Source organism: Lepidochelys olivacea, assembly GCF_965140295.1.
Source record: "Lepidochelys olivacea isolate rLepOli2 genome assembly, chromosome: 6".
Lineage (NCBI taxonomy): Eukaryota > Metazoa > Chordata > Testudines > Cheloniidae > Lepidochelys > Lepidochelys olivacea.
The window spans coordinates 21,645,990-21,670,772 of NC_140416.1; the positions used below are offsets into that span (position 1 = coordinate 21,645,990).

General features: G+C 49.7%; 1 protein-coding gene across 1 annotated transcript in view; it reads right to left on the reverse strand.

Moving 5' to 3' along the window:
• Positions 1-24,783, reverse strand: part of DUSP8 (dual specificity phosphatase 8) — a 75,901-nt gene that overhangs the window by 26,707 nt on the left and 24,411 nt on the right. The window contains exon 3 of the mRNA XM_084630871.1: positions 13,915-14,053. Coding sequence (XP_084486997.1) covers positions 13,915-14,053 — 139 coding nt within the window. The remainder of the gene's footprint in view (positions 1-13,914; positions 14,054-24,783) is intronic.

The window sequence follows — 24,783 nt, forward strand, 5'->3', positions numbered from 1 at the left end:
CTGGTTTTCAATTCTGCTAGGCTCTTAGCTTCAATGATACCTATCACAGTGCGTTCCACAGCTTGTCTCAGTTCTGTGTGAAAAAGTGTATTTTTCAGTTTTAAACTTGCTGCCTTTCAAATTCAGTCGCTGCACCCTTCTTCTTGTTCTGAGAGAAATAGATGCACCTGATTCTCCATCTCTACCCCACCGGGCATGTCCCTTATCCATCTCCCCTCTGAACTACACAGTTCCAGCCTCTCTTCACATGGCAGCCTTTTCCCATCTCCCTTGCCTGTTTCTGGACTCCTACCCTGGCCCTATCTTTTTTGAAATTGGGTGGTGACCAGCACAGAACACTATCTGCCAACCAAGGGCATACCATTGATTTATATAACAGCATGATAATAATTTCAGTATATTAGTCACAAGCAAGTCTTCAGTTAGCATAAAGACTTGTTTGCCTTTTTGCCCATCCACACCCACTGAGCGGAGGTTTTCATGGAGCTGTTCACAGTGACACACAGCTCATTCCCCCTGAGTGTGCACAGTTAACTTAGAACCCAGCAAATGCATGGGCAGTTCAAACTCCCTTTTATCCGTCACTGGTGAATTTCATCTGCCAGCGCATTGCCCATACACCGAGCTTGGTTGGGTCCCTCTCAGGGTGGAAAAAAATCAATGATTAAAAAAATAAAAATAAAAATTGGATTTTTTTATTTAAATGGATTTTTTTGATAAAATGCTTTTTGAGGAAAAAACCTATCTAAAGAATTTTAATTAAGACACATTATAGCTCAAAGATCTCATCATGAAATAGGGATTATAAATTATAATTCTATAGTGTGAGACAATATATTCATATAATGTTTAAGAAAAGTTTTGTAAATGAGTTCCAATATTTCATGGATTAGGGACCCAATCTTATGGGGTTTCAGGGGCTTCTGTGTAGATTTTTTAGGTTAATCTTTCTATCTACCCAATGGTGCTCAGTCTAGAAGATACCATCAGAGATGCTTAGTTTTGCAGTTCTCAAACTGTGGATTTGTGTCTCCAGAGATAACATGCTTGTTAACAACAAAAAATGTTTTAAATAAATAAATAAATAGAGGTGAGAAATAACAGACCTCAACCCTATTGCCCCTCTGCAAATTTGTGTACACAGAGTCCTCTCTCTAAAAGTGCAAAGTTTCAGAAAGTTCAATGAAGAGAAGATTGCTGGGGGCAGAATAGATCGGGACAAGGAGACGAAGTCTGGAGATAAATTTGAGAAGGGAGGGACAGGGAGTAGAAATAAAAGTGAAACTGCTTGAGCAGCATATTCCAGAAGTCTTGAGGTCTTTCTGAGTGTAGCCTTCATTGATTTGAGATCTACCATACCATTCTCTCACTAGAAGGGAAAACCTATAATGGCAGCAGGCCATAAGAGAGACCCAGTTTGGGAATAAGAACCATTCAAGAAATATGTTTGCTGATGATGTTTTAAAGAAAGGCACACTAGTGAACTGGTGGAAGTCACTTAAGCACTTGGATTCAGATACTGTTGGAAGTGATAATCTCACTTTTAACAGTAGTAGCTTCTTCTGCCAGTGTAGAAAGAATATTTTTTTCCTTTGGACTAATTCATTCCAAATTAAGAAATAGTTTGGGACCTGAAAAAGCAGGAAAGCTTGTTCTTCTTTTCCAGATTATGAACAAACAGGAAAATGAAGGTGAAGACGACTGAGTTAGCTGCAGAAGCCAATATTTTAAGTTTCTCATGTTGACTTGGCTGACATAGCCCATTTAATTTTTGTTTTTCTTTAAAAATATTTCATTTAACTATTTTAGTGAAACATTTTTAACAAAAACAAATTTTAAAAAATTTGAATGTTTAATTAAATTCAGGTTTCAGAGTAGCAGCTGTGTTAGTCTGTATTCGCAAAAAGAAAAAGAGGACTTGTGGCACCTTAGAGACTAACGAATTTATTTGAGCATAAGCTTTTGTGAGCTACAGCTCACTTCATCAGATGCATTCAGTGGAAAATCCACTGAAGTGAGCTGTAGCTCACGAAAGCTTATGCTCAAATAAATTCATTAGTCTCTAAGGTGCCACAAGCACTCCTTTTCTTTTAACTAAATTCAAAAATTCATATGCTTGTTTTGTTAAAATATTGTAAGTTTGCTGTTGAAGAAAAAAATCCAGAACACATAACGTTGTTGTTTCAGTTAAAACAAACAATTTTAATGTCTGTTTGGTGATGTTCTCCTCCTAATACAGCATGGCAAGAAAATCCTCCAAATATTAATGATAAACCTGTTGAATTGAAAATATTTATGAAGTCATTGGGAGGTGAACCATCTGCTTCAATTACCTTTGGTAAATGAAATAACCAAACAATCATTTGTTTTCTGATATAGCTGTAAAACTAATCTGAAAAGTTTTCAAAATTTTAAAAATGTATACTGTGTACCTTCTGAAAATGAAACCTGCATCTATCTCTGAGTTCTGAAGAATATGTATTAAGGTTATAACAACCAACAAGAATGCACTTTTACGTAGAAATCCATGATTAAAATCAAGTCTTCCTGACTACTGATTTAAATCATGATTTAAATAAAATCCACCCTGGTCCCTCTGGAGTTCTTCAGTCCTCTTTAGTCTTGACTATCCTACACAATTGTGTGCTTTCTGCAAATGTGGCCAAACCTTCCCTGTTCATCCCATTTTTCAGATCACTGATAAGCATATTAAGCACCATCACAACCTTGAGACAACTCCACAGTGTTAACCTGCTGCCATGATGAGGATTGGTCCTTCATTCCTATATTGTTTCCTGTCTCTGAGCCACGTCCTAGTCCAGTACAGAACTTCAGCTCTCACCCCATGGCTACTTAGCTTCCTTAATAGCCTCTTGGGAGGGGCTTCATCAAAAAGGCATTTGGAAAGTCCCAATAAATCATACTGACTATTTCTCCCACATCCACTATTTCACTGACACCTACTCAACAAAAATAGGGCCCAGACAGCTTGTTTTTACACCAAGCTGGAGGGCAGTACTCCTGCTGAGTACTCTGGCTGAAAAGGGAACAATTAAATAGACCAACCCAAATACTGGCAGCTAGCTCGTCAAACCAGCATGAGAGGCATCTCCAAGGCTCTTAACACACGCCTGCAGCCTTCCCCTAGTATTTATCTTCTTGCAGGAAGCAAATGAGAGGGTGAGTCGACATTTAAGCTGCTCCTGTGGAAGATGCAGGCTTGCTCCTGTACCATTAGGCTGTACATGATCTGGGCCCCTCGCCAGCTCTGTCAGGGCCAATTTGCTTGCCAAAGGGGGAGGAGGAGGGGAGATTTCTCACCGCTGATATTGTTACATTCTTTACGAATCCTGGGAGTAAACAGACGCTCCAAATTTAGAAAGAACAGGACTGGAAAATTTTAAAACATTCCTTGCAGACCTGGGACAAACTGAGGGAGTTGGGGACTGGGGATGATCTCACACATACATCAGAGCCAGATGAAAAGCTCATGACTGGAGTTCAGAAAGCAAGTGAGGGGCCTGTTTCAGGTTAGTGCACAAGATGGGAAAGAACAGCTCCCCCCCTCTTAAAAATCTAACGCCTATAATCCTAGTGGGTCCCAATTCTACCCGCTGTACCGTGGCAGAGGGCCCCAGGGACAGCCATCACTCCATACCCCTAGTGCAGGCAAGCAAAGGCACTATTTGAATGGGCACAGAGTCCCCTTTCCTTAATGCTGGCACCAGTTATAGCTTATGGTGGTTATAGGGGTTTGTATCAGCACATACACCAGCAGCTTGAAGTAGGGCAACCCCTCAGCATAGACAAGGCCTAGATACTTCTTCACAGGATCCAAACACCTCCCCAAAATTAAAAATCACACCTCTGCCCTGGCTCTTTCCCTCTTCTACCCTACAGGGGCAAGGCTCTCAGTCATCCCACGTACATCTGGAGTAACTTCCCTGACTCCATGATCTGTCAAGCACCGGAGGCTGTTCTCTCTTTTGCACCGAGTGTAAACCATGGAGATACAGCTCGCTTTGTAAGCAGCATGTCCATGCTAGGGGTTTACGCTGGTGCCGCAGCCTCGGAGTAAATCAATAAAGTCCCCTTTAAGTGGTAATTGGGAAGGGGTCACCGTGTTGCCCAACTGGCTGTGCACCTGCCTTATTAGTCAGGAGAGTGGCTTCAGATTTGATTTTCAGAGGGATGTCCGAGGCCAGCTAGGAACAAAGCTCTTAGCTCTGGGCTTTGGGGAAAGGGAGGGGCTATAACAAACCGGTATAGGCTGTATGGCAGCGTGGGCCCAGGCATGCAAAGTGCCATGCAGATGCAACCAGCTGGGGAAGCTTCCCAAGCACTGGGCTGCAGCTGGAAATTGTAAAATGGGAGAACACTGACATGGGAGCCTGCCAGGGACCCCCTGAGTCCCACCCATCCTTCCCAGGCGAACGCAAAGGGAGGAGAAGAGCAGGTGACATGCAATGGTGGCTCAGCTCCAAATAATACCCTGGCTGGTGTCAAGTCCTCCAATACAAGAGCCTGCAGTCAGAGGCCATCAAGAGCTGCTGCTGAACAAACAAACAGCCGTCAATAAAAAACAAAGACGGAGTTTGCAAAAAAGCAAGAGTTTATGCTGAACTAAACAGAGGTTAAAGAACAGTCAGGCTCCTGCTGGAATAGCACAGTTCGGAGGGGAGGAAAAGGGGGCATTACGTAATGCAGGAAAAATGCTGGCTCCATTCAGTTTTCCACCACTTCATGTGATGTCAGGAAAACCATATAAATCAACAGGCTTTCTGCTCCCACGGATGGAGGGCAGCAAGCAGCACTATTTATACGTTTAAAAAAAGGAAAAGAAAGCAACAAGGAGATGATTTCCAAGACTGGGAATAATGGACTCTAAGGTTCCACCCCCCAGCCTCTTTGGAATCATCATGCCTTCTGGTTTGTTAACTCTTTAGGGGCTCCCGCCCTCTATCCCATTACCCCCCTCCTCTTCCTTTCAGGCCCATCTGCGGCTGCTGCTGCTTTCACGCACAGCATGGCACTTCAATGCAGAAGACTGGTGCTGAGGAGTCATGTGGGATTGTAGTGGGGCAGCTGCCCCACTCCAATAAGCAGGGGGTTAAAAGCCACCAAGCTAGGCTGATTGGGGAAGCAGCCACAGCTGTGGCCAACTCAATTAGGGCCCAGCTGGCCCTGATAAGAGGCTGTGGGCCAGAAGCTGGAGGACTCTCTCTCTAGCAGTGGAGAGAGAAGGACCTAGCTGCCTGGGAGCAGGGTACAAGAGGCAGAGCAGTGCTGGGGAAAGGCAAGGGGAGCTCCAGCCTGGTAAAACCCCAGGCTGCAGGCCTTGTTAAGGCCTAAAAAAGGTACGGGGCTGCAGAGATACAGCCTGGGAAAAGGCAAAGGCAGCAGATCCTACCCCCTTGCCAATGATGCGTGGCCATTACAGACTGCAGTCTGCCCCAGGGATGATGGCTGGCGGTAGCCACTGAGGCAAGGTGGGCTTAGAGGGTAGGGGGTTCCCTGGGAAGGGGAAACCCAGAGTAAGGGGATACTGCTGGAGGCAGAACCCTGAGGTAAAGGGGCACCAGGGTCCAGGAGGGACACGGGGCCAACGGCAGGCGAGACACCAGCCTGCAGAGGGTGCGCCGTACGCTGGAAAAGAGTTAATTCCTAGATGACCTGCAGGAGGCGCCACACCAGTGAGTCATCACCTCGCTATAGAGATAAGAAAAAGAGGGCAGGGCTCTGAATTTACATAGCAAGGGTAAACTGTATGTCTACACCGCAATAAAAGACCTGCGGCACGGCCACACCTGGCCCAGGTCAGTTGACTTGGAATCCCAGGGCTCCGGCGGAGACACTAGAAAATGTTCAGGGTTGGGGTGGAGCCCAGGGTCTAAGACTCATGAGGTTAGAGGCTCTCAGAGCTCGGGCTCCATCCCATCCCAAACATCTACAATGCAATTTTTAACCTGTACCCAAGCCATGCAAGCCTGAGTTACCTAACCTGGGTTCCGAGACTTGGTGCCGCAGGTTTTTGATCGCAGTGTAGACATACTCCCAGGCACAGAGAGGGGAAGTGACTTGCCCAACACATCACAATGAGGAATAGAAGCCAGGCATCTCCAACCTTGCTCAAGCTACTAGACCGTGCTGGGAAAGCAAAAGGCCTTTATCTATTACAGGGGAATTCCTGGCTGTCCAGGACACTACTGCAAGTTTCATTAGCCACCATGTTTCACTAGCGTCAGCCACAGGGAAATTCCAGCTCCATACTGCTGCCAGTGGGAGTAAATCATTGGTCGGAGAACAGGACACACAGATTTAGTCCTCATCAAGAACTGCTCTCAATACACCTTCGCCATGAAGGTCACAAGTGCAATGAGTTTAGAGGTCTCATCCATGCCCCTTGAACCAGAAAATAAACCAGATGCAATGTGATTTAGGTTTTCTGTTTCACCTCAGCAGTCCTGAGCCTGTAAGATTGCAGGGGGTGGAGGCCTTGTCTACACTGAAATTTACCCTGCCAACAGTCTCCAGCATAGCTGCACCAGTACAAACTCCTAAAGCTGATGGGCAAAGCTGCCATTTGTACTGGTGGAGCTAACCTGCTTGAAGCCAGGGCACGCTGCACTCAGGGCTTATACCCATGCAGCTATACTGGGTCCAGCCACCAATCAACATCCACAGTGTAGATAAGGCCTCAGCACAGACTGAAGTGTCATTCTTTGGAAACTGAAGCCCAAAGCTCCCATCATCTCCAAAAAAGCAGTGGGGGAAAACGTACCTTTATGCGCCAAGGAGATGCAGGCGAACACCCCAGCATGATGCAGGCGTTAATACACCACATACAGGAAGGGACCGAAGATGAGACTAGGAGTCTGTGTGTGTGTGGGGGGGGGGGGGGGGGAATTGGTTTTTAATATCAGAATTTGTAGTTTTGATCTAAATGCAAAGCACGAGTCAGACCATCTGGGTGAGTCTTCCCCACTGGGGTCCTGCAGCTGGGACTTAGGTTGGGTTCCCCTGCATTTGACCAAATGCCTGGGATGAGATTTGCTTTCTTTCCTCCATTTTAAACAATGATTTCGCCTGCCTTGGAAGAGCAGCAGCGGCGGCGGCTTTGATAAACAGATGGAAAGGTCTGGCTCAGGTCACAGAGCTTCTGTCAGTGTCAACCTGTGCTCAGTTTAGCCATCATTATATAACGGCTCAGAGCCGCACTCTGAAACACAGCAGATACCCCCTCTGCACCTAGCACAATGTGCTATTGAGGGGCCCTGGGAAAGGGGGACTGTTCCTCCTTTCACCCAGCAGCGGAAAAATACTGCAGCCCCTAAGCTAAAATCACAGCACTGGCATTCTCCGGGCCCTTTTTGACTTTGACTGGGAGTGCCGCTGAGCAGGTCCACGAGCCACCATTTTTCAAGAGTGACTAGTCATTTTGGGGACTCCCTTCGTTGAGACCACTTAAAGGGGTCCAATTTCCAGGAAGTGCGGAGCGTCCACCCTCCAAAAACCAGGCCCCTTTAAAAGGTGTCTCGCCCACCCCAAAATGGAGGCATCCAGAATCTCGAGTCACTTTGGAAAATCTTGGCCCATGTCTTTACCCCTCTGGGAAGACCCAGGCCCGCTATGGCACTAGACAACAAGAAGCCAAGACCAAGAACACCTGTTACGAGAAGGGATCAGAGGATGCTTTCGTTATTCTCTCTCCCCCTCTCTCTTCAGCCTCTCTAGCGTTCTTCTTTTGCAGTTTCTTGAAGGCAGGTGTTTTGGCAAGTGAGATTGGCTGGCCAGAGATGGGTCATTATTATTAATATTACAGCACTGCCAAGTGGCCTCAACTAGGATCAGGATCCCACTATGCTAAGCACTGTATAGAGACACAGTCAGACACTATCCCTGTGCTAACAAGCTTTCAATCCAAACAGACAAAACAGGACGACTATCCCCATTTTACAGATGGAGAACGGAGGCAGAGGATGAAGTGACTTGTCCATGGTCAAACACAGGACGTGTGTGGCAGAACTGAAATACAGATTTCCTGAGTCCAAGTCCAGTACCTTAGCAAGGAGGCCAGCTTTTGCAGGAAGAGATTCAGTCTAAAACCTCTAGGAGCAGACACCCCAAAACCTTCACTGAGAACGAGCAATAGGATGTGGGCAAAGGGTTAGTCATGGGCAGCAAAGCATGCCCCTAAGACACTTCCACTGGAGAGACTAAGGGCTTGTCTCCAATTTCACTCATTCGGGTGTAAATCCAGAGTCCAACCACTGAAGTCAGCGGGGTTATTTTGGATTGACACTGGCATAAACAAGAAGAGAATCTGGCTCCAAATCTCCATTGGAGGCTGCATTTCTGAGCAACCCCCGAAACCTTATATACAAGCAGGAGACGGGGCTTCATTCTGGTCCCCTTTACGCCAGATTTGCAGGTGGGTGATGCCACTGCTTTTGGTGAAGTGCCTTGCCATTGGCATCAGACCAGCATCAGTCCCAGCACGCACATCCCCCTCAGACCTCCCAAGCACTGCTAACGGGCATCTAAAATAACTGGCTGCTGCCCCACATTACAGGAAGGAGAAAACTGCATATGTGCGCGCGCGCTTAGCCCCCCCACCTCCCGAATGTTTTCGGCAGTATTTCTGAGTCACGATTTCCATATAAAACTCAGCAGCAATGACCCAGTGTTCTACATTTTGGTTCCTTTTTTCCACACATTAGTGGTCTGTGCTTCCCATTAGCGAACTGGCAGGCTCTAGGGTGTGCAGCTCGTGATGCCACAGCAAAAGGAACGCGAGAGGCTTTGCCAAAACCTCAGCAAGGCAACTACCAGCCACTTCTGGGAACATGTTCCGCCCCCCCCGCCGGCTGGCTGGAACTTCTCTTCCAGGGTTTCTTGTACACAACTATGGTTTTGGAGCTGGAAATGCAGAAGGCTAGACTTGGCCCATGCTACCGAACAGACAGATCGCAGCGCAGAACCTAATGCTTGCTGTCAACGAGTAGGGCAAGTTTTAATTTACAGACAGAGTGGGCAAAAGGAGCAGCTGTAGTGAGGCACTGGAGGGAGGGTGAGGGAATAGGCCAGCTTTACAATTGGCAGACAAGACCCAGGATAATGGAAGAGGCCCATCAGCACAAAGCTTAATTTTATTTCCATTATTTCTTTGCTCCATCCTCCTCCCAGCCAACCAAGCTGTCACTCACAGAGGTTAGGTCTGCGCTGGAGGTAAAGGTGTAAATTTCCAGCTTGGGCAGAGATACCCGCGCTCATGCTAGATGGAACTACCGTGCTAAAAATAACAGCGAAGCCATGGCTGCACTGGCTAATGGCCCTGCTGCTAATCCCGCCTGACACCCTAGGGGTGTACGCAGGGCAGCTAGCCCTTCCCACCACGCCTGCAGCCCCAGCTACACTGCTCTTTTTTTAGTGCGCTAGCTGGATCAGAGCCAGTGCTGCCACATCTCCTCAAGCTGGAAAGGAAACCTGCCAACGCCAGTGCTGATGTACCCCTAGCGTGTGGCACCGGGGGGGGTGGGGGGAGGTAATAGGTAGTTCTGTGTAGAGGGAAAAAGGGGGGACCCATAAAAGTCCTAAATGCTGTCCCGTAGCTGAGAAGACACGACACGAGCTCTGCCAGCCAGACAGCAAAGAGTACGGTGAGAAGAACTCTGCCCCCAGTTAGCCATTCCCTAGGCACCCGTACAGCACAGGAGAGTTTGCATTTTGTACTTCACCTTATGGACTCTGTGAGCTAAAGCGAGGAGACGCGCACATTAGCACAGATCCTCAGAGGGGCTGAGACACCCAACTCCTGTTATTTGCAATGGGAGTTAGGTTCCTAGACACCTTTGAGGTTCTGTGCCACTGTACTACCTGGTCATGCAATCCAGTACGAGGAGGGTGACTCACACCTTTCTGCTCTCATGTGGTTTCTCATTGCCTAGCCAGTGGCATGCAAATCGCTACACATCTGGGAACGGGGCAGCATTAGCAATAATTACTGCTCCACGCCTGGAGCTGGGTCTCTGCTCTGGAGGGAGGGCCTGGGCAAGTTTGCCAGCTAAATGCACTGGAACTTCCTCTTCTTCGACCCTGGGAAAGCAGAAGTGTTGCTGGTGCATTAGGGGTCATGGCAAGGAGGATGCTCCTGACACATCCCCATTGACTGAGCTGGCTCCTGCAGAGGTTGGTAAAGAGGTTTCTTTTCACCTCGTTGTGCAATTTATGCAGGGCTCTGCACTGATTGATGCCGCAGTGACCTTGGAGCTGCAGAACAGGCCCTGCCGACCACAAGCCTGGATTACTGCTATCTCCTCTCAACCAGGCTTCACTGCACTGGTGGATTGTTCAAGACGCAGCAGTATGCTCGCTCGTTGGCCTGAGGTCCTCTTTCACATCACTCCCACCCTGTGCCCGACTACGCTGGCTGCCTCTGAAGTGATGAGGGGGATTTTAAAGCCCTGGGTACAGTCAAAGCCTTCTCCTTGAGCATTTCTTCTGCATACGACAATAGCACCTTGAGGGCCCAACTAAAATCAAGGCCCCCCCTTGTGCTAGGCACTGTACACAAACAGCCCCATGAATCTCAGAGCAGTTCAGATTACTAAGGTCATACATTCATCACAGACTTGTCCTTTGTGACAAAAGCCTATGCTTGCTATGTGGTTTCCACAACTAGATGCAGCCTTTGTACCTGGCCAGCACGGAACTGAGCCAGACTCTTCCATAGGTGCTAACAAATTTCATCCACATTGCACAGAGGGCAAAAAAACAGTTGCTGCCAAAAAAAACCCCCAAAAAACAACAACAAAAAAACCCCACAGCACACCACTGGCAGAGTAAGGAACAGAAGCTAGGGGTCCCCTGCTTTAACCTCCAGAGCGTGACCTTGAAGGAGCCAGTCCTACCAGCGCTAACACAGCTTGAGTCGCTGCACGTGCCTACATGTGCCTTGCGTCCAAGGGCAGGAGCAGGCTGCCGGGGTCCAATGCAGCGAAGAATGCACAGGATGGCTACAGGATGGGAAAGAAGCCAGGCGGCCCTGCCTTCCTAGCTGCCAGAACGAACACCCGCTCACCATCTCTTTATCCCCTTCTTTGTCCTGCCAAAGAGAGCGCGTTTCATTCATTCATTCCCTATGCTGCTTTTCGTGAGCTTTGTCCCGGCACCGGGAGAACCACACTTGCTCTGCAGCAAGGCTATAATTAGAACATCATGCTCACTTGCTCTCATGTGCTCTGTCTTCTTGGATAACACCCAGGGGACCCCGATTCATTCCAGCGATAACTCCTCCACCTCCACTCCTCCTTTTCTGAATGAAGAATCCCCCCCCCCCCCGTGTTTTTTTTTTAATAGGCGCGAGAATGAGTGGTGCTCTGGAAGGGGTCCTGGTAATTCATTCACTTTTTAAATATTAAGCAGCATGGGGTGGATGATTTCATCTGGGAGAGAGTAACTGGATACTTTCAACAACCTCCCTGCCCTCTCCACCCACATCCTCCCATCCATGCTCTCTCCTCAGCAAAGCTATTCTGTTACACAACAGCCCTGCTGGCTGCTCTGACTATGGGACTGGCTCCAAGCAGGAGACAGGTGGAGAACGTCCCCTAAAAACACCGGAGCTAGAAGGTACAAGAGGAAAAAGAGCCAGAAGAGCAAACAAAGCCCTATCCCTACAGCCGCCCTGATGTCCAGAAGCCTTGCGTTTCTTCTTGTGGGAGCTTGAATGGAGCTGTTTTGTGTTGATGGACAACACCGCCCTCTACTGGGGGGAACACATAGAACAGACACCAATGTTTAATCAATGAGTTTGCTTTACTGACTGAGCTCGGGGAGCTGTTCCTTGAGCTCAATAGACAACAGCCATGCAGACTAATCCCCACGTAGCCTACAGAAAGACTGTATCATCCATGTCTGTGTGTGCCCAGGAAACATTACAAGCTGTCATGCTGCCCTTCCACAGGGAACAATATCACCAGCCTACGGGCTGGATGTGCCATGCACCCCCCCGCCAAAGTCAGCCTTAAACCCAAACCTCCCCTGCGGTCGCACACCGTGCCACCAGCCAAGCCAAGCTAGCACAGCCTTTGGCTCATACCTGTTCCCAAGTGACAGCTCCCTGGGGAAACGCAAGCTCGGGTGGCAGCCCAGCTTAATGCAGAGGGAACAAGTGAAGAAGGGCACAACTGAGCGGCGCTGGCAAATACCTCAAGAGGGTGCACGGCTCTGAAGCCCATTTACAAGTGAGACTGGAGACATCTGGCAAGCTCACAAATGGCCCAGGAAACACAGCTGCAAAGACTGCAAGGTTCTCAGTGGGAGCAGAACCATGCTGGCTACGCCCATGCCTCGACACGCTCACTCCCAGCAGGGTGCTAGTGTTTTTTCCCCAGAGCAATGTGGGCAAGGGCTGTGCTGTGCTGGAACCAGGACATATAGCCGTGGCCTGGACAGAATGCTTACCAGGAAAGTGCGCAGCATGGTTTACCTAGGACGAAGTTTGGGAAGAAAGAAAAGAAAAAGAACCCCGCCCCAATATCTACCATTATGATGTATTCTATTTTGAGTACCAAGGTCTCTCTGAAGAAATCATGCTAAAACCATAGCAGAAACAGTCATGGATGAACAATGCTGGGCCTAGCATTGTTCAGATCCCACTCTGGATGGGGTCTCTGTCTGTGTGGAGCAAAATGCAGGCACTAAACATACCCAAGGAGTTTTGTTCCAAGTAAATTTGGTCCTTTGGAGCCACCCCCAGCTCCCTCTTCTCGCTCACACCCACCTTCCCTTGCCAACTGTATCTCAATAAGACCTTTAGAGAGTCCCCTCTTTAGGGCCACATTACCGATGCCTGGGCACTATGCAGAGGTCATGATCCCTGTAGTAGGTTTGACATGGGCCAGCACTGTAAGGTATCAAGGAACATACACACCATTAACACTCAGCACCTCAAGACACGGAAGACTGTCCTTATTCACTCTCCATTCTTGAGCCAAGAGTGGAGACAGCCCCCTTGAACATCTGACAGCCCTGCGTTGCTAATTGTGGGGTGTGTTAGTGAGACCCTGGGCAGCAGATCCGCACCATGGCACATGGGTCCCTCTTTCAGATATGCGCAGCACTGGGTGTGGCTGCATTCCATGGGGAACACACCACATTTCTTCCCTCTCTCAGGCTGCTGAGCTCCCAGCATTGAACCCAAGCGCTCTCTTTAAGAGCGGATCTAAAGCGGGCATGCTGAGCACTTGTTGCAGATCCCATGGTGCAAGAGAAAGGGTGTTAATCCTGGTGCCCAGGCCACATTCCAGCTCAAGTAATTACATCCTGCCTAACGCAAACTTCCTCTACATTTTCAATTGTGGTGATGTTAGTCTTCATTCCCTACCCTAGAATTCTTCACTTCCTGTCTTAGAAGCACTGTGGTATTTTTCAGTGTGGTATTAAACAGCTGCTGGGTTCCACCCCAGAAGTCGTTGCCTTCCAGTGGCAGGTGAAAAGACGGACTCTCATAGGTAGACTGAGAAGTGTGTTGGGATGAGAGGCTCTACAGATGTCTCAGTCCCCCATTATAGCACCTGCCTACAGGTTGTGGCACCCAAGGCCGGCTTAGACAGGGGTACGGATGAGCAGGACTGGTGATGAACCAGATAGATGCTGCAGCCAGTCTGCCTTCTTGGTGCCACGACACCCTCTAAGGACGTCCCATCTCTGGGAGATGGCACAGTTCATCCAGGAGTGTCACCTAAAGGCATGGAGGCACTCCCATGGGCACCCTAAGGTGCTGGTGACCCAGTGCCTGGCCCGGAGATAGAAACACTAGTCACAACCACTTGTACTCAAGGGAGACATCCTCCCCATCCCCGTTCAGGGGCAGAGCTCCCACTTCTCCATGGCATCCCAGCCAGATCCTACCTGTGAGGATGGAGACGCTGTGGAAGCAGCTGTCCAGCTTGCCCAGGAGGATGGAGAGGAAACTGTCGGCAGCCAAGCCACTCACGTCCCGTGTGCTCTGGTCATAGACCACCACGTCCTGGTGTTCTTCCGCCTCCACCTGGGGGGGGGAACCACCACAACAGAGCATTACAGCATGTAGGGGGCAGATAGCAGACGGGCCAGGGATTGGATATGGGTAGTTCTGTTGCTCTCCACTTAGGCTCTGTGTTGCCAAGGCTTTCCTACTTCAGTGCTGGAAAAGAGTCCCCAGACGGAGGTAGGATGGAGTGAATCCTCCTGCTGCCCACACCCAAGGAGACAACGGTCCCTCCAGACCAGGGATGGAGCAAGAAACAAGCAGGGGAGCTAGAAAGGGAGGGAGAAGAGGAACTGGTGGCCACAGTAAGGTTATGGAGCTGATTAACTTTGCTCCTCCAAACTGAAGGAGCATGAAGACTTGGCTCCCCCACTCACGCCTGAGGATGACAGCTCTGCCAGAACTGGTCTGGGGTCTACTGGCAGAAACTAAGAGCTGAATGGACATGGAAACTGAACTTCCCAGGAGAAGATGGTTCCTGTAGGTCAGGTCTCAGGATCTACTGAGGCAGTTGGATGGAGAAGGCCTGTCCTGAATGGACATGGAGAGGGAAGCCCCCTGGCCCCCATTATAACTCAGATGAGAGATGGGAACCACTGTCTACATGAAGCAGAGGAATGAGACGACAATGACATTTACTTCAGCCCTGCCCCTGCCACCTCAGCCTGTGCAGGACTCTGTCCTATCCCAAGCGAGGAGGCTTCGCTCACCACTCCCCAGGCTAGCAGCTCTTACAGACAGGAAGGGTGGGGTGTTCTGACATACTCAGCATTGGCCTCACTTCACTCCCAGCTCGGTCACTGAGCGTTTTGCCATGGACTCCAGTGGGAGCGATCAGGCCAATTGAGATCACTTCTGAGAATCCCACTCTCAAGCCCCCCCTCCCACCCCAATACCCTGCCTAAATTTTCCATTCCTTCACTTCATCCCCATCCTCCAGTTACACCCACACACGAACCATTCCTCCCCTGCAGCTCCACAGGACAAACACTCACTTCCCCGTTTAGCCAGCTTTCAACTGTCCAGCTCTTTCAGCAATTCCTCACAAGCAAACCCTCCAGTCCCCCATTTCCCTTGTCCTGGTCTTCTCCAATCTGCCGGTCTCTTTCTGGTGCCAAGGTAGCTGGGACTGAACCCTGCACAGCAGGGATGCTCTCAGGGCCAGCCAGAGAGAGGGAGGCATAGGCTGTAATTGCCACCTTATAATCTCTCTGCACAGCCAACCTCAAGAATCACATCTGTTTGTTTTGATAGCAAATCAGCTCATACGCGAAACAGTGTGGTCCCGTGGATTGGGCACTGGATTGGGACTCAGGAGCCCTAGGTTTTATTCCTGGCTCTGCTACTGACCAACTGTGTGACCACAGGTAAGTCACTTCATCTCTGCCACCTTGGGCAAGTTATTTCCCCCCCTCCCATCCTGTCTGTCTGTCTTGCCCATGTCGACGTTAAGCTCATTGGGGCAGGGTCTCTCTCACTTGTGCATGTACAGCACCTAGCACAATAGGACTCCCGCTCAGGTGTTACCCCAATGCAAATCAATTACAATTTGCCAGCTGCTCTCACCAGCTCTCTGAGTCTCCTTTGTTAGGAGAGCTTAAACCAAGTCAAAGTCTCCTGCAGACCAAGCTTAGCCCTAGTACTAAAAGTTGTGGGAACATCCCCACGTCAGCTGTTTGCCATGTGGCCTCTCATTTCCCCCTTTCCCTAGGCATTCCTAACAACAGGGACGGCACACAGAGAGCACTGTGGGGGGTGGAGGGGGTAGGAGATCATCAGCCTGACCCTCCCATGCACCTTTCTGTGCAGTGAGCAGTGTACAGACCCAGCTGCTGTTCCCAGATCCTCAGGAACCCACCCCAAGACTTGGTGACTTCAGGCGCACCAGAGAGACGTGCCAGCTTTCAGGGCTTGCGCCTGGGGTTTCAGCCATTCTCAGGAGGGAGGGCTGAGAGAGGAAGAGATCGCTCTCTGATGAGAGGTTCCATGGTGCCCAGTCCACAGCAGGATTACAGAGAGAGTGGGAGACACGGCCAGGGGCTGCTGTGTCTAATGAAAAGTTAACGCCTTAAAGGCTGATCAGATCCTTGTGATGCCACAGCCCAGTGCACCTGCTGAATAGGCTGATGGGTGGCATACGCCTGCCTTGCAAGCTAGCAGCCTCCCGCTCTTTGGGGCGAGGCATATTTATCATTCTGTGGTAGGTGGGAGGCAGCAGCTGTGAAGCAGAGCCAGCATGAAACCTGCTAGCAGGACTTGGGGGGCGGAGGGAGAGAGGCAGGGAATGAACAGCCCTTTCCATTATATCCCAAAGAGCAGTTTAGCACAGATACTGTGCAGCTGGGCAAGGAGTTTACAGTATAGGGCTGTCTGTGTAGCGAGTTTGCTGTGCCCTGCAATGCAGGCTTGTATTTGCATTGGCGATCTCAGTTCCCCAGGTATCGAGAGCTGGGGCTGTCACTCACCTGCTCCAATTCGGTTTCGGGGCAAGCGCGGGGAGGTGCCTGCCATTGTGCCAGGCTCATGAACCCTTCAGAGCTTTGATTCGGCAGCAACCGCCACAGAACGACACGCTTAACAGAAGTCCCTGGCCAGCAGCATCGCCTGACAACCTACTGACTGCCCTGCAGACAAACATCCGAGCTGCCTTTCCCTAGCCCGCCAAGCACTTCCTGCCCCATCCTATCCTCAGCCATCGGAGACGTCCGTGACCTTGCCCTGGCCCTGCCCACCATTCCCAATGGCTACCTGGGCTGAGAGCAGAGCCTGATGGGTGGTAACTCTTGCCACTGTGCTCGCAGTGACTTCTGCACTCCTGCCCCCACTCTGCGGGGCTTGGTGCCAAATGACCACTGCCTTCAGAGTCGCCAGGCATACTCCACCTCAGCACCTCCCCTGCCACCCTGTCTAGTGCCCTCCAACCCATCTCACCCTGAGCTGCTGAGTGACGCCAACTCCCCCAGGGCATAGCACAGCACTCAGCCTCCACCCCACTCCCAGCTTCTTCAGCTCTGCTCTGCAGCACAGGGAGGTGAGCACTGTTGCTCTCCAGTGTCCTGAACAGCAAAGAGATCCACAGCTGCCTACATTGCCAGGCTCCAGGCCTGCAAGAACAGGAGAGGCGGGAGGTCTCTGGAGGCCAGCTTGTGAACTTCTGAACTGAGGACAAGTGGTTCCCCCACTCACACAGAAGGGCTATCAAGACTGAGTGGGCCATCCGGGAACATCACAGCACAAAAGCTGGTTTAATGGTCCCCTCACACACATGAAGGAGCTAGTGTGAGAAAGCACATCCCATTAGTTTGAATTCTAGGAGAGAGAAATAAAGATAGCGGGCATGAAAATTATTCATCACTTTCCTGTTCAGTTTGGACTTCCAAGGGCTGGAGCTAAGAAACAAAAAGCAGAGATTCCCCAGTGTCAGCCCTAAAAAGACATTCAGTGCGAACAGATTACTACATCTCTGTCACCTTTTGGAACCACGGACTGAACTCATTTGTGTAAATATGTTGCCTGCTTTAACCTGTAAATAACTCTCTTATTTCCTTTTCCTAATCAATAAATCCTTAAATCAATAAAGCCTTAGTTAGTTTACTATAGGATTGTTTTTGGTAGGAGATCTACGGCACAAATGGATCTAGGGTAAGCGACTGGTCTCTTAGAACAGGGAGCAACCTGAATATTTTGTGATTTTTGGTGTGACTATTTATCACTAAGTCCAGCTTGCCTGGGTGGCAGGCTAGTCCCTTTGGGCTCTCCAGTCTATCTGTGATTTTATGGTAAGACTGTTGCAGTGATCCAGGAGTTCACATTTGTTAGTGGATTGGTGAAATCTAATTATAGAATTTATCACCAGTTTAGGGTGTCTGCCAACCTCAGGGCAGATGTCCCTTGCACTTTTAATAATCTAAGGAGCTATTGTTAATACAGGTTCAGAGTTTCATACGACAGGGTCAGATCCTCAGCTCACATAGTCTGGAATAGCTCCAGTGATTTCCAGGGAGCTATAATGATATACACCAGCAAAGGATCTGGCCCAGGATTTTATTTGATTTTTTTTAACCATTAACTACATCCCTTTATGGCACTGTTTAATAACCCAAATCCAAACAGAGCCCAAGTGTTGCTGAGCCATCTGCAATATCCGCAGCTCAGCCTCTCACGGGGCTGAGACAATAGTACCCTCCAAGCTCCTTCAGGAATGGTTTAAAGGGAGAACTTCCAGCCTCAGTAATACTCAGCGCTCCCTATAGTGTGTCTCATCTGTGGAGCTCAAAGCATTGGAGAGAGGCTAATTAAGCCTCGTAACATCCAGCTCAGGTAGGGAAGTACTGTCCCATTTCACAGATGGGAAAACAGAGGCGAAGAGAGGATATGTGACTTTCTAAGGGTCACACAGTAAGTATGGGGCAGAACCAGGGATTAGAACCTCAGGCACCAAACTCTCAGGTCCTACCTCAAACTCGTAGGCTGCCCACTTTCCCTGGCTGTTGGACAATCAACAGTCTGGCATAGCCAGCAGTGAAAGAAAGGAATGGTCTCGTAGTCACACTGGACTGGGACTCAAGAGCTGTGGGTTTAGTTAATCCCCAGCTCAGTCACAGTGTGATCCTGGGCAAACTTCTTAGTCCCTCTGTGCCTTAGTTCCTTTGTCTGTCTTGTCTATTTAGATGGTAAGTAGGGGCAGGGACTGTTTCTTGCTCAATATCTGTACGGCACCTAGCACAACAGGGCCCCAACCTCAGCTGAGGGTCTCATGCCGCTAGTGTAACACTAACATTACAACCCATGTGGGCGGAACCTCCTGTTCAGAGCCTGGTCACCTCCCAGTGCTCCATGACATAGGGAGGAGGAATAGATGTGGACCAAAACATTTGGAGGGGGGAAGGGGCAAACAAAAGCACAGCATGGGACAACGCAGCTGCTTGGCTTTGTACACATTTCCTAAAGCCTCTCCGTCGCATCCTGGATAGACACTAAGTGTCCTCTACTCCCAAAGAAATCAATAACCCTGATCTTGTCAGGAGCCCATCAACCCTACACACCACGGCATTGAAATGCTCCAAATGATCCTTTCCCAATAGGGTGGGGACACACCCTGCCATAGAACATATACCTTAGCCTCGCACACTAGGGTGCCCACTCAAGTGCAGGGGGCCCCCAGGGGAGAGAACCGCTTGCCGGCCAAATTATCCCACAATAGGATTTAGTGTTCCTCCACACCGGGAGGCTTTGTTTTGCCCATTACTGAAGGGTTGCTGGGCAACGGCAGATAGATGTGACACGGTTTACATCTTATTAAAGTTATAAGCTTTCAGGCAATATAAATGCCAAACAAGCCCTGGCCTCGCATGGCCTAGCTGCAATAAACAAACACTGCGTTTGCGGGTGAGAGCTCGGAAACAGGCTGACAGGAGGGCTGGCTTTTTTAAATGTATTAAAAATCCCCCCCCCCCGCATTTTCCTTTGTGGCAAACAACAAGGGACAAATTCAACCCTGAGCTGGTGCTTTGAAGGAACAGAGGACAGACAGTTTGGGCCTGCCCTGACCAGCAGCTGCAGGCTCTAGTACTCCCTCAAGCAAGCCTCACTGCTGCCTTAATTGCCTGACCCAAAAGGGCTTTGCAGGGTTACAGAACTGCTGGGGGACAGGTCCACCTCCATCTTTGTTCTGTCCCCTGCTGCAATGGGCAAGGGGACAGGGCTGGATTGACATACCAAGCTGGGTCATGCCGCTGGAATTTTAAAGCCTCTCACGGCAATGCTGTGGGGAAGCTCACAATGCTGGCAGAACCTCTCCTAGCACAGCTATAAGGAAGAACACAAGGCCGGAGCCTTAGCTGGCATTGTGCAAGTGTTCAGCGGAGAAGCACTGGACTCCTGTCTGAAGAGTCTGGGAGAGGTGAGACAGATGAGTCCTAGTAGATTGTCTTGGCCATCCCAGGGCATGAGTGCGGTCTACAGTAAAACACGCTTCTGACACTGTGGCAGGCTAGGCCATCTTTGGGCCTAACCATACAGAGGGGAAAGTTGACAGGGGAGCCAGGTGTTGAAGCCAGGATCTGTGTCTATATGGATACTATTTGAGCAAGCATAAGCCTGGAGGAAACTCTACAAGAAAGTGAAAGAGGAGGTGACTCCTCCTCGCACATTCTCCAGGGAAAGCAGCAGCTACCTGGGAGGTGACCCAGTGCTGCGGAGGGATCAGGAAGCACTGGGGCTAATTAACCATTTCACACCAAGTGACACACCTTGCTCTCCCAAGGGCCAATCTTCATCTAGCTGGGTCCGGACTGCCTGAAGTTATCATCTGAATGGAAGGACGCTCTACCCCTAGGATTCTGAAATGCCCATCACCATGGTAATCCACTGCCAGAAAGTGCCTCGTTTGACACTGTCAAAGGGGTTAAGAGATCACACCCCAAGTGCATCCTGAATTACTGTGGGAAGACCAGGACTAGAGTCAGCTTGCAAACAAGAGCTGGTATTTCAAACCTTCCCACCCCACCCCAACTGCTGATTCCAGTAGGTGCTTCTTTTTGTTTAGGGGTCATTGCCGGATACCAGACAAGACATCCTGTCCAAGGTACCTGTTGTGGCAGCGAACAGGTGATCACCACTGGACACCTGTCCTCTACTAACTGAGCTTCCTCAGTAGCTCAGACAGTAGTCTACAGTCTTCCCCAACATGCCTTGGCTCAAGACAAAGGGAAGCCCCCTTTCAACTGGAGAAGGAATCTATTTCTCTCTCCCAAGACCATGTCTTAACTGCCTGAGGAATCCCAGGTAATGGAGACTTCCCAGAGTTTGGGAGACATTTGGCACAGCCAGCCATTTAACGCAGTTCCACACATCACAGGCAGCCATGCTGACATTTCCAGACACAAAAGGATAGTCATTGGCCAACCAGTCAGATGGGACATGGAGACAGGGAGTTTCCTCTTGCTACACAATTGATACGAGCTACGCTTATTTATGTCATGATTGCCTCAGCAACCCACGTCCTCATGAGAAGGATGTTGTGGGCATTCAGGATCACATGACTGCTCTACTGTATCTACAGGGTGCCCTGCAATGCAGCAGGTAGGGACTTTTAAACAATCCAGGCTGGAACCTTCTCAGTGAACCAGGACTGATGGACGTTTGCAGCCAGACACCTTCCACCCACAGTCCCATAATCTCATTAAGGTTCCTGTACTGAAGCCTTTGAGGAGGGGGAAAACAAAAACAAAACAAAGCCAACACCCCCTCAACCAGCTGCATTTCTGAGTGTGACTCAAAAGGTCTCCAGCTCAGTGGCTTTGGTTCAAAGAAGAGTTCACATCCCTTTTCGTTCCAGCTTTAAACGAACCCATCCGTTCAGAGTCCAGGTGCAGCTCAGCAGAGGATAAAGCCACGGCGGTGAGGACAACGCTTTTCAAACTTCTTGCGCTCAAGCCCCCTTTCCTCAGCATGAAGACTCAGACACTGCCCTGCGTCAAACAATTCACTGCAATAAAACTGACCCCCACCCCCCTTTCCACTTGCTGGTGCTGAGGATGGGGACTCTTGCAGGGCTTTTCCCTACAGGCTATTCTGCCTGCTGCAGCCTGGCTTAGGAGAGTTCCCTCAACCAGCTGACAGGATGCTGATCAGTGCTTTGCAGGAGGGAGAATAAAGCCTTTGGAGGGCACCTGGGGACATCCTTCTCTAGGGATTATTATTTAAACCCGTAATATAATAATCTGGGCCTTTGGAAAGGGGAGAGGGAGGGAGCACAGAATGGTGCAGAAGTGCCCCATCAGAAATCCTCACATCCCTCCTCACCCAGCTGTGAGAACTCTCTTATAGAGTCAGTACTCAGGTAAGAGGAGGAATTGTCCAGAAGTTGGGGCGCCAGCCCAAGACTTGGGAGACCTGGGCTTCCATTTTCTGCTCTGCCACAGACTCCGTGTGTGACCTTTAATGGATTTATGCTCCCAACACCCCAGAGAGGTAGGATAACAGCATCGGCCTCTCTCTCTGGGGTGTTGTGAGCATAAATCCATTAAAGTTAAAGACTGTATAGAACTCAGATCCTATGCAGATGGGGGCCATATAAGTACCTTAGCCAGGCAATAGCCTGTTTATCCCCACCCCGTTAAAAAAGTCTAAAAACCATTCTCTCAGAAGTGTTTTTGATTTTCATAGCACTCCACACCCGAGCAGGAGGCTGAAGCTTTTTCAAATTCTGGCAAGGTGCGTAGATTCTTGCAGCGACTTTTGGCATGATCCTGCCAGCTCTCACAAGCTGCCCGGAGGGCGGTCAGACCGCTTGCTTAGATAGTAGACTTCCACACAACACCCAGGTGCTACTGGGACTTCCCTACAAGTCAGTATGATGAGCCAGTGCCACAGTATCATGGCAGGAGGCAATGGGGATTTCAGATAAGATGGAGTATGTAAAGAATCGTAGGAGTCAGGATGCGAGTCCAAGAGCTTTAGCCAAATTCTTGCTAATCTAACCCTCCCCTGAAGTTTCAGTTGGGTACAGCTCCTAGCCCAAGCAGTTGAGTAATTTTACATATTCATTGGTTTAGATTACAGAATGACACTGGACTGGGGCTTCAGACCTGGGCGCTGTTCCCAACTCAGCCACCGGCCTGATGGGGGACCTTGGACAAGCCACTTCATTTCTCTCTGCCTTGGTTTTTCCATCTGTAAAAGGGGATAATTATACTTATCCCTCTCGTGAAGTGCTCTGAGATCTAGAAATGAAAAGGGCTACATGAAAGCTAGGTATCATCCAAACACGTTAGAGACCTCATAATACTTCAAAACGCAGTGACTCATTGTACCAAAGTAAACAGCAGCTCCGTATCACTTCATGACGTGCAGGCAGCGCAAATAAAACGATCCCCTGCTTTCCCTATACACATCACCCCTAACACAATAGTTACTTCCTCAGCAGCCCTTCAAAAAAGATGATGGCAACATTACACAAGAGTGGCCATTGTTTAACCGCTAATGCGGTTCCACCCCAGAGGCAGCCGCGTTTCCGAACTGGGTAGCAGGTGGAGCTGGCTGCAAAGTACTAAGCATTTCCTGTGAAATGTTCCAAAAGCAATTAAATTCTTATTCCTCCTACCCCCCCGCCCAAGAAAAATAATTAGCAGAAATTTTCCTTTAAAAAAACAAACAAACAAAAATACAACCATAAAATGCTGTTTGTTGTTGAAAAAGCTGTAAAAGTTCAAAATTTTGGTAACCTTTTAATTTAGTGTAAAGGCCATCTGTTAACTGGAAAAAAGGGTTCCAGCCCCAATTTTGCAAACAGCTCTAGTAGCAGAGCTTGATGTTGGCTAAGAGGCCACAGGGGTTGTAGATCTTTGATATTTCTCCTATTTCCTGGGCAAGAGGATCCTGCCTTGTTGGTGGGTCTGCTGAGCACATGGGGTTAGGAACCCTATGGCTTAGATATGGTCTTTCTTCTTGCACTCACTCAGGCAGGTCAGGAGAATCATATGCCCATTTCAATACAAGCCCCAGAAAAAACTATTTTAATTTTCAATACCTGCTGTCCAGCCAACATGCCCCTTTGCCTGACATTTTAACAAGGGAAGCCAGGTGTCAGTATTACTCATCCCTGGCAATGATCCAAAGCAGGGCATTTGAAAGGGTTTGTAGGGGGGAGGGGGGGAGGAAATGTTCCTGATGCCAAGATAACATGGCAGAGATTATTACCCCTCTTGATGCAGGGAGGGAGGGAGGGACGGAAAGAGGGTGTGGCAAGAGCAGAGTGGGAACATCAGGGTAGCCACACTAAACACTGAAGAGGGGACCAGGTGTTTGAATGCAGGAGAACGGCCGGCACAGAGCTGGAAGGGGATACATACCCCTCTCCACCAGCTCCCCTCTCTCACCAGCAGCCATGCCTATCTAAAAGAGGAGTGGCAGGTGGCTTCCACAGTGAACTTGCCCTACCCCCTGGGTTCTGCAGTAGATGGGAGAGCATGGCACGGCAGGGGCTGCTGTTCTTGGAGTCCGTGCCTCCCCCTACCGCCCAATGAGGCAGGGCAAAGGCCACACCAATCAGGGAACCACACAGGTAGCACAGCAACCCCCTTCCTCCCTTAATGAGCCGGACAGCAAGAGAGGACAAGGCAGGATGGCGGGGGAAGGTGTCAGGGACACCCCCAAACCCAGAAAAGTATGGGGAGAATTGGTGTGGATCCCTGGCTGCCTTTGTCTCTCCAGCCCCAACTCTGTCAGCAGGAAGCCAGCTAGGAGGGCGGGAGGCTTGTCAGGAAAAATAATGGGGTAGGACAATCAAGCCTATGATGTCACCCTTCCTGCCATCTGCTACTCAGCAGCAGCTTCCCTGGCCCCAGCCCCCTCCCCCGCCAAACACACCCCCACAGGATCACATGAGGGTGAGCCACTCAGCTGGCACTCCCACTCCAGGAACCAAGAAATAGTGGTGATGGGGGAGGGAGCATGTATTTAACACACTGGGCTGATATTGTTCAAAGTGCCAGGAATGGTGCTGCATCAGTGGGGGGGGGGGTAGGGGGGACCCACCAGCAGCCCGTACCTTGAAATAGACAAAGAGGGGGACCTGGGTTGAACAGAGATCCAGAGGGAGCACACACTGTGCATTACCTGAACCAGCCACCAGAGGGAGCTGCTGTTCCACCAAGGCCCAGCAGCTGGTGTAATTCTGTGGCTGCAGACAACAGGGGAGGACAAGCCAACCCAACCCTGTCCAAATCGTTGGCGGTAAACCCAGCTTC